At 46.1% G+C, this 10020-nt stretch overlaps 1 protein-coding gene across 1 annotated transcript in view; it reads right to left on the reverse strand.

Annotated features, from left to right (window-relative positions):
* Positions 1-1141: 1141 nt before the first annotated feature.
* Positions 1142-10020, reverse strand: part of pwp2h (PWP2 small subunit processome component) — a 14786-nt gene continuing 5907 nt past the window's right edge. The window contains 30 exon segments of the mRNA XM_070445047.1: positions 1142-1853; positions 1995-2023; positions 2025-2070; positions 2238-2299; positions 2301-2371; positions 2374-2388; positions 2596-2674; positions 2676-2719; positions 2722-2816; positions 3536-3555; positions 3557-3583; positions 3585-3646; positions 3649-3682; positions 3684-3716; positions 7124-7140; positions 7143-7205; positions 7208-7269; positions 7411-7489; positions 7492-7587; positions 7832-7931; positions 7933-7972; positions 7974-8055; positions 8058-8159; positions 8402-8423; positions 8425-8535; positions 8844-8980; positions 9102-9172; positions 9388-9531; positions 9813-9964; positions 9966-10019. Of these exon segments, the coding sequence (XP_070301148.1) occupies positions 1757-1853; positions 1995-2023; positions 2025-2070; positions 2238-2299; positions 2301-2371; positions 2374-2388; positions 2596-2674; positions 2676-2719; positions 2722-2816; positions 3536-3555; positions 3557-3583; positions 3585-3646; positions 3649-3682; positions 3684-3716; positions 7124-7140; positions 7143-7205; positions 7208-7269; positions 7411-7489; positions 7492-7587; positions 7832-7931; positions 7933-7972; positions 7974-8055; positions 8058-8159; positions 8402-8423; positions 8425-8535; positions 8844-8980; positions 9102-9172; positions 9388-9531; positions 9813-9964; positions 9966-10019 (2046 nt within the window). The 3' untranslated portion in view covers positions 1142-1756.

Raw genomic sequence — 10020 nt, forward strand, 5'->3', positions numbered from 1 at the left:
GTATGGTAAATGGTCTGAGAGAGAAACCCTTTTCTAACCCTGTTTGTTGAACCACTGCCTGCTGAGACCGTTTGGTTGGAGAGCAGAACTTTGGAATTCGTGCCCGCAAGAAATGGTAATGCGGGTATTGTTGTTAAGTGACTAGTCTTTTGTTATTTGAAAGTTTAGGTTACTTTTATAAGTTGCCATGTATATAGACAGGACTGTTAAGGATGTAGGTGCCCTATGCACTGATCTGGGGGTGGTTAGTGTTTCCCCCCCTTTGGAGGACTGGGGTAAGGTAAGCTGATCTAGATCTGTTGCTCTGGGGCAACTTAACTTCTAAGTGGGGTTTGTCCCATTATGGTACACTGTTCTCTATTGTTGGAGTATAACTTTGACCTGGGAACCCATTTGGACGCAGCCTGAGTACGGACCCATTGTTTATCTATGAATTTAATTACCAAAAAAAGTGAACTCTCTATGGCAACTGAATACTACTTGTAATTTGGCCAATGGATGCCTTGAATGCATTGTCCAGAGTAACATTTTAAGACATGCAAACACAGTAAGTAAAATTTGAATATAAAAGGTTTATGGTTTAGAAGACCCAAGATATTAAAGGCAGAGTCATTCCATATCTTTGGAAGATTATGCTGGATTGAAATTTAAAGCAATGTTCAGAGAGCTGCATTACGGTATACGTTGACTCAAATCGCTAATACCTTTTACATTTGAGCACGGACCTTCCGCGATACGGATTGAATCCAGGCACAGTTCTTGCATCTGACTACTGATTCGAGTCTTTTTTAAATATACGTGAAGTTCATTTTTAAATTCTTACCCGTTTAATATGAAGTAAAATGGGAGACCAGTATTGTTCTGAAAGGAACTTTCAAGCCACTGGGGTAATTGTTTCTTTGATTCTATTGTTATCAGGTATGAGTTTTGATCTAGCTGACCCCTGTACTGTGGATATGTATGATTTCTCATGTGGTGATATTTATGAGATTGAACAACACTTAGTTGTCAAATGTCGGCCTGTACATACCGTGGGTTAGGAAATTGACATTCATTTGAAAAATTACTCTGATTTTGAAATAAAATTGGTTTAGTTTTAGTATCCACTAGCAACTCAGAATTACTATTAAAGATGAAAATAGAATTGCTACTTGGTTATCCAAAATAATATCACAGTCATCTTCTTAACTATACATTCCCCATCACAGGAGCTCGTGTTCCAGGTAACTTAACACCAAAACTATTCATCAAGCAGTTTACTACAACAAAAACACTTTCTGCATCGACTTTGTTGTAAATAACAGGTTTTCACTAGCACAGAGTTAACCCTTTGCTGCGGTCTGCACAGGTCCTTTCCTTTGGCATGTTGATGGCCAATCTGATTTTCCCAGAAAGCCCTGTGTGACGAGGTTCAGTGTCTCTGTGGGCTACATTCCAATGTTCATCCTAGCATACTAAGTACTTAAATGCTTGCCCAATACATTGCTTCATTGGAATGTAGCCGATGGTATGCTGCTGTGGCTATTTGGAACAGAACCTTGTTGAAGCTGCGTCCCTGTGCTTTATCAGTGGTTGGATGTAGAACTGCAGGGGTCTGCTTGCATACCTCTCAATGGTTTTCTCTGGCCCTGTATTCAGGTCAGAGTGGATGAGGGAAGTTACACACATCAAGAGGTTGTGGGCTTACATTGAGCATGCTTGTCCTCCTCCAGAGAGGCCGTCGCTCATCACCTCAGAGTCCTCGCTCTCGTCCTTGTCATACCACCCAGATCGGAGCGTCCCCCGCTGTCCTCTTCACACCCTCTGCTCGACAGGGCGGACTGCGTAGCGGTGTGTACATGTTCCAGTCACAACTGCACAGGACACAGAGACAAATGAACACGACCACATTCCACACTGTTACAGGACACACATCCAGATCTGTATAACGTCTGAACCAAGACAGAAGAAAACAGTTAAAAAAAAGAGAGATGTGTAGTATATTTGAACTTTACAGTTTCGAGAGATCCTCAAAGTGCTTTTGGAATACTCTTCTGCAGTGACTGAATGGTGGGAAGAATGGCTCCAGACCTGATCAGCACAAAACAGTGTTTAGCAGTCTGCCCTCTGCTTGTGGCTTCACAATCCTTTATCTAAATGACTACAAGATGCCATTTCTCCTCAGTAAATGTTGAGCTGTTTTTGATATGAAGATAAGCCTGTATTTCTATGGTGTGTTTGTGGCCAGCAGGACCCACCTGGTTTTGAGTTTCTGTCCATGCTGCGTGAGGAGAGACTGCGACCAGCTCAGGTAGAACTGACAGGTGACCACATCGCTCCAGGGCTGATGCTATGAAACCTAACAGTTTCTCTACATAGACATCAGGCAGGAGCCGCACACCACGGCGACTAAAACACACAGAGAGACATGCTGTGGGATGCGTGTGACTACAACCATGATAATCTACTGGTCTGTGGTCACAAAAAAACTAACTCTTACATCCTCCAAGACCCAACCTCTCATTTTTACAAACAAGTACAGATCGCAGCACTTCTGACCAGAAATTAAAGTCACATGACACCTTCACGGAAACAGAAATGCCCATGAGCACTCACTCTGGTGGTGTGGCACGGCCTCCAGGACTTCTTGTGTGAGGGCGGTCTCGTTGAGGCGGAACGCCAGCACGATGGCTGCCGGCCCACTCGGCCTGGCGCAGCTGTCGACGGACACTGAACGGGTCACGTCCAGGGTCAAGGTGTAGGGGTCAAACACCAGCGCCCCGTCCCAGAGAGAAGGGTCAGCAGGCCCTCCGGAGGTTAGCAGCCCAGCGTACGACCTGAGAGAGAGAGAGAGGTGGAAGGGAAAGAGAGAGAGTGGAGGGAAAGAGAAGAAGAGAGAGGTGAGGGGGAAAGAGGAAGAAGAGGGAGGGGAACAGAGAGAAGAGAGAGGTTGGAGGGAAAGAGAGAAGAAGAGGTGGAGGGGAAAGAGAGAAGAGAGAGGTGGAGGGGAAAGAGAAGAGAAGGTGGAGGGGAAAGAGAGAAGAGAGAGGTGGAGGGAAAGAGAGAAGAGGAGAGGTGGAGGGGAAAGAGAGAAGAGAGAGTGGGAGGGGAAAGAGAGAAGAGAGAGGTGGAGGGGAAGAGAGGAGAGAGGTGGAGGGGAAAGAGAGAAGAGAGAGGTGGAGGGAAAGAGAGAAGAGAGGGGTGGAGGGGAAAGAGAGAAGAGAGGGTGGAGGGGAAAGAGAGAAGAGAGGGGGAGGGGAAAGAGAGGTGAGGGAAATGAGAGAAAGAGAGATGTGGAGGGAGAAGAGAGATGTGAGGGGAAAGAGAGAAGAGAGAGTGGAGGGGGAAAGAGAGAAAGAGAGAGGGGAGGGAAAGAGGAGGAAGAGAGAGGTGGGAGGGGAAAGAGAGAAGAGAGAGGTGAGAGCGGGAAAGAGAGAAGAAGATGTGGAGGGGAAAGAGAGAAAAGCGTTACATTGGATATCCGTGGTTCAGAACGATGCACCAGGTGGCTCTTCAGCAGAACCAAGCTCAGATAAGACACTTGTAATCCTGATACTAACCAGTAGGAGAGAAGCGGGAGAGAGCTCACTCTGATTTCAGGCTTTGAAATGGCGAGAGCTCATGTCTCCTTTCCTAACCCCTGGCAGACTGAGCTCTACCCCGTCCCATCACCCACCCCCTCATCCACCAGCGCCAGACTCCCCAAACTCTGTCATTTTCCTCCGGTCCAAGAACTCCTGGAAGGAGACAGAAAAACAGGACAAGATCAATCTCACGCAACATCTGACTAGAAGACTGCTAGCCGCCATTCTACTAGCACAGTGTACTGTTATATATGCTCTGATAGGTGTGCTGTATATATGTTCTGTAGGTGTACTGTATATATGCTCTGTAGGTGTGCTGTATATATGCTCTGTAGGTGTACTGTATATATGCTCTGTAGGTGTGCTGTATATATGCTCTGTAGGTGTTGCTGTATATATATGCTGTATATATGCTCTGTAGGTGTTGCTGTATTATATGTTGTATATATGCTCTGAAGGTGTGCTGTATATATGCTCTGTAGGTGTGCTGTATATATGCTCTGTAGGTGTGCTGTTATATATGCTCTGAAGGTGTGCGTACATTTGCTCTGACAGGTGTGCTGTATATATGCTCTGTTAGGTGTACTGTATATATCGCTCTGTAGGTGTGCTGTAATATATGCTCTGTATGTTGTGCTGTATATATGGCTCTGATGGTGTGCTGTATATATGCTCTGAGGTGTTGCTTGTAATATGTTCTGTAGGTGTACTGTATAATGCTCTGTAGGTGTGCTGTATATATATGCTCTGGTGTGCGTGTATAGTATGCTCTGAAGGTGTACTGTATATATGCTCGTAATTGCTTGTATGGAGGTGTCTGTATATATGCTGTATATATGCTCTGAAGTGTGCTGTATATATCTGTAGGTGTACTGTATTATGCTCTGTAGGTGTACTGTATATATCCTCTGTAGGCTGTACTGTATATTATGCTCTGTAGGTGTGCTGTATATATGCTCTGTAGGTGTGCTGTATATATGCTCTGTAGGTGTGCTGTATATATGCTGTTATATGCTCTGAGGTGTGCTGTATATATGCTCTGTAGGTGTGCTGTATATATGCTGTATATATGCTCTGATGGTATTCTTGCTGTATATATGCTCTGAAGTTGTGCTGTATAATGCTCTGTAGGTGTGCTGTATATATGCTCTGTAGTGTGCTGATATATGCTCGAAGGTTGTGCTGTATATATGCTCTGTAGGTGTGCTGTATATATGCTCTGAAGGTGTGCTGTATATTTGCTGTATATATGCTCTGTAGGTGTACTGTATATATGCTTGAAGGGTGCTGTATATATGCTCTGTAGGTGTGCTGTTATATATGCTCTGTAGTGTGCTGTATATATGCTCTGTAGGTGTGCTGTATATATTGCTCTGTAGGTGTGCTGTGTTATATGCTCTGAAGGTGTACTGTATATATGCTGTATATATGCTCTGTAGGTGTGCTGTATATATGCTGTATATATGCTCTGAAGGTGTGTGTATATATGCTGTATATATGCTCTGTAGGTGTGCTGTATATATGCTGTATATTATGCTGTAGGTGTGCTGTATATATGCTGTATATTGCTCTGTAGGTGTGCTGTATATATGCTGTATATACAGTGGGGGAACAAGTATTTGATACACTGCCGATTTTTGCAGGTTTTCCTACTTACAAAGCATGTAGAGTCTGTAATTTTTATCATAGGTACACTTCAACTGTAAGAGACGGAATCTAAAACAAAAAAATCCGAAAATCACATTGTATGATTTTTAAGTAATTAATTTGCATTTTATTGCATGACATAAGTATTTGATCACCTACCAACCAGTAAGAATTCCGGCTCTCACAGACCTGTTAGTTTTTCTTTAAGAAGCCCTCCTGTTCTTCACTCATTACCTGTATTAACTGCACCTGTTGAACTCGTTACTGTATAAAAGACACACTCAATCAAAACAGACTCCACCTCTCCACAATGGCCAAGACCAGAGAGCTGTGTAAGGACTCAGGGATAAAATTGTAGACCTGCACAAGGCTGGGTGGGCTACAGGACAATAGGCAAGCAGCTTGGTGAGAAGGCAACAAACTGTTGGCGCAATTATTAGAAAATGGAAGAAGTTCAAGATGACGGTCAATCACCCTCGGGTCTGGGGCTCCATGCCAAGATCTCACCTCGTGGGGCATCAATGATCATGAGGAGGTGAGGGATCAGCCCAGAACTACACGGCAGGACCTGGGTCAATAACCTGAAGAGAGCTGGGACACAGTCTCAAAGGAAAACCATTAGTAACACACCATGCCGTCATGGATTAAAATCCTGCAGCGCACGCAAGATCCCCCTGCTCAAGCCAGCGCATGTCCAGCCCGTCTGAAGTTTGCCAATGACCATCTGGATGATCCAGAGGAGGAATGGGAGAAGGTCAGGTGGTCTGATGAGACAAAAATAGAGCTTTTTGTCTAAACTCCACTCGCCGTGTTTGGAGGAAGAAGAAGGATGTGTACAACCCCAAGAACAGCATCCCAACCTGAGCATATGGAGGTGGAAACATCATTCTTTGGGATGCTTTTCTGCAAAGGGGACAGGGACGACTGCACCGTATTGAGGGGAGGATGGATGGGGCCATGTATCGCGAGATCTTGGCCAACAACCTCCTTCCCTCAGTAAGAGCATTGAAGATGGTCGTGCTGGTTCTTCCAGCATGACAACGACCCAAAACACACAGCCAGGGCAACTAAGGGTGGCTCCGTTAAGAAGCATCTCAAGGTCCTGGTGGGCCTAGCCAGTCTCCAGACCTGAACCCAATAGAAAAATCTTTGGAGGGAGCTGAAAGTCCGTATTGCCCAGCGACAGCCCCGAAACCTGAAGGATCTGGAGAAGGTCTGTATGGGGAGTGGCCCAAAATCCCTGCTGCAGTGTGTGCAAACCTGGTCAAGAACTACAGGAAACGTATGATCTCTGTAATTGCACACAAAGGTTTCTGTACCAAATATTAAGTTTCTGCTTTTCTGATGTATCAAATACTTATTGTCATGCAATAAAATGCAAATTTATTTACTTAAAAATCATACAATGTGATTTTCTGGATTTTTGTTTTAGATTCCGTCTCTCACAGTTGAAGTGTACCTATGATAAAAATTACAGACCTCTACATGCTTTGTAAGTAGGAAAATTGCAAAATAGGCAGTGATCAAATACTTGTTCTCCCACTGTATGCTTTCTGTAGTGTGCTGTATATATGCTCTGAAAGGTGTGCTGTATATATGCTCTGAAGGTGTGCTGTATATATGCTCTGAAGGTTGCTGTATATATGCTCTGTAGGTGTGCTGTATATATGCTTAGATATATTGCTCTGAAGGTTGTGCTGTATATATTGCCTCTGTAGTGTACTATGTATATATGCTCTGTAGTGGTGTACTGTATAAATGCTCTGTAGGTGTGCTGTATATATGCTCTGTAGGTGTACTGTATATATGCTCTGTAGGTGTACTGTATATATGCTCTGTAGGTGTACTGTATAAATGCTCTGAAGCGTGTACTGTATAAATGCTCTGTAGGTCGCCTGTGGTCAGTACTGTACCTCCATGGCGTCCAGGACAGGTTGCAGGAGATCTCAAACTTCTTCATGAGGATCTGTTCTCTGATGTTGTAGATGCAGACAACTTGGACTGGCCTCCAGCCAGGATGGACTCCCCGTCTGCAGAGTAGCACAGCGACGTGAAGGACCTGGAATACACAGTATGGGTGGCCACACTTAATGCCCGATGGGAAACTGTGAGGTAATTACTAAGACGCTGCTTAGGGAAATGAACGGTTGGTCCAATTAACCAGAACACTGGAGAAACACAAACAGGTTACTCCACTCACTTGCCCTTGGCGGACTGTTTGGAGGTGATCTTCTCGGTCTCCTTGCGTCCCATCTCCAGGTCGTGGCGTCCGCTGACGAGCCTGTCTGATGGCTGACTGGGTGGTTCCAGAAGGAGATCTCTCCGTCCAGCGTGGCCACGGCCAGCTCCTGACCATCCGGCCGGTACGACCCGCCAGGCTGCACAACCAATCGGCGGACAGAGGCACTTCATTCAGTGTTTCCCTACTTACCATTCTTCCGCTGAATCCCAAATCGTCTCTACACTCAGCCACACTATGACAATAGTGTCTGTCTGGAAACAACTAACAACTCTGGATTAGGAAAATGACGAAGAAATGCTCATTTAGCAGAAAACTATCCCATTAACATGACTGTCAGTCAGAGAGCTGTAGAAGGGACTGGAGGGGAGACGCGAGGGCTTACCGTCAGAGGTGAGACGGAGCGTCTCTTTGGTCTGCCAGCTGTCCATCATGTCCCAGAGGCGGACCGTCTTGTCCCATGATGCACTGGCCAGGATGGTGACTCACCGGGCTGAAGCACAGACAGCTCACTGGGCCTCGTGGCCCCCAGGACCTCTAGCAGGCGTCCAGTCTGCATGGACCAGATGAAGACCTCGAAGGAGTCCTGGGCCCCAGCGCTCACAGGTCCCCGCTCGGGTTCCACGCCAGAGACGGAAACTGGGCCGGCGCGGAACGTGACGTCCGGAAATTACGGGTACCTGTGTAGATACAGTAGTCCAGACAATCAACTATCAGTATGAACCACTCATGAACCATAGAGCCTGTTTCTCTATGAAACCTTCCTAGTGTATGGTGATTGAAAGGGAAAACAGTGTTTCTTGGAAGATTTATATAATGGTACATTGCTAGTTGTTTTAATTAAAGGGGAGTATTGTGCATGTCTGTCTTCAACAGGTTTGTGGTGTGTAGGGTGGGTGAAGCTGCTTCACCAGTGTGTTCTCTTACCTGTGCAGGTCTGAAGGGCTCGGACCTGTTCCGTCCAGGGAGGCGCTTGACGTTGACCAAAAGCCTCGCTCTGGAGGTGAAGGTGACGTTAGTGACAGAGCTGGTGTGTTCTGTGAACGTGACGAAGCACAAGCCGCTGGTCATGTTCCACACTTTCACCTGAAACACAGAACACCATCAGCATTCACATGCCTGTTTGAAAACACAGGGAAATCCTGCTGTTGTTACCTAACCATAGAATCATTTGGGGGATGCTTATATTAGTTGTGTAATGAAATTGTGTTTCTTGCATATCCCAGCTTCCCCTAAAGCTCCCGCAGGGAGTGGGGTCATGGCCAGGGTCACCATTTTCATGACCTTGGTATTSCAAAAACGTTGTATCATTCAGCCAACACGTGGTTTGGCACAACAGAACAACTGAGATGKYGCAGCTAACAGGCCATGGAGAAAAATMTARAAGAACTCACTTTCCCATCATCCCCCCCTGTAGCGATGTACTGTCCGTCGGGGGAGTAAGCCAGGGCGGCCATGTTGTTGAAGTGTCCCTGCTGTTTGAACACGTAGGATTCACTCTGCCACTCCCACACCAGCAGCTGGCCCAGACCTGGACAACACACAAGGCAACGTGTCACACGGGTAATTGATGATACTTTGTTCCTGTGTTAAACACTGCAAGTTTGGATGTGCTATTTGGGTATGTTAATTGAGACACCATGAGACCATACCTGAGCAGCCAAAGCCTATCCAGTCGCCAGAGCTGTTCATTGACACTGTGGCGATCCTCTGGTCTGAGATACTGAGAGAACACATGAAAACACACAGGCTCAGCTATTGCTACTAGCCAATAATACTAGTACAACAAAACCTAATTGTCCTAACTGTCCTAACAACTTATGATGAATGACACCCACGAGTAAGAACTGCAGGCTTGGGGGCTGAATGAAACTGGTCATTGAGTGGTTCAACAGTCGAGGAGTTAGTGTGTGTGTGTCCGTGTGTGTGACCCCTGACCTTAGGGAGTGGATGAGGTTGAACTCGGGCAGTTCGTGGAGATGGAAGATCCCCGAGGCGAACCCAGTCACCAGGATGTGTGTGGGCTTGTGGAACGCTGCAGCCGTCAGGTTGTTGAAGTCACCCTCCTTGTTGAAGAAGTGTCTGATGGAGACCAACACAACAGGCAGCGTCCAATCAGAAACCAACCTCACATTGGTAACACTCAGTCGGCCCAAAACAAATGTAAGTATCATCAGTCTTTATTTGTAAATCGCTTGGTAAGACTTGGTTAGACTCATGGCCAGGCAAACCGCCGAGGCAGTATGCTGCTGTACCACAGATACTTCAACATGTTTCTGAGGTGACATACTTGGCCAGGCAAACCGTCGAGGCAGTATGCTGCTATACCACAGATACTTCAACATGTTTGTGAGATGACATACTTGCTCCTCTGTTTGTATCTGACGTTCTTGGTTCCCTCCTTCTCCTTGGGTCTCTCTCCTTTCCCTCTGATCACCTCTCCTCTGGGCTCTTCCTCCTCTCCTCTCCTTCTCCTCTCTCCTCCTTCTCCTCTCTCCACTGGTAGCCTGGTCTTTTCTCAGAACCAGCCCGTCCAGCTCCGTATCACTCTCCCACACACACAGCGTCCCG

Source organism: Salvelinus sp. IW2-2015, linkage group LG8 (assembly GCF_002910315.2).
Source record: "Salvelinus sp. IW2-2015 linkage group LG8, ASM291031v2, whole genome shotgun sequence".
Classification (NCBI taxonomy): domain Eukaryota; kingdom Metazoa; phylum Chordata; class Actinopteri; order Salmoniformes; family Salmonidae; genus Salvelinus; species Salvelinus sp. IW2-2015.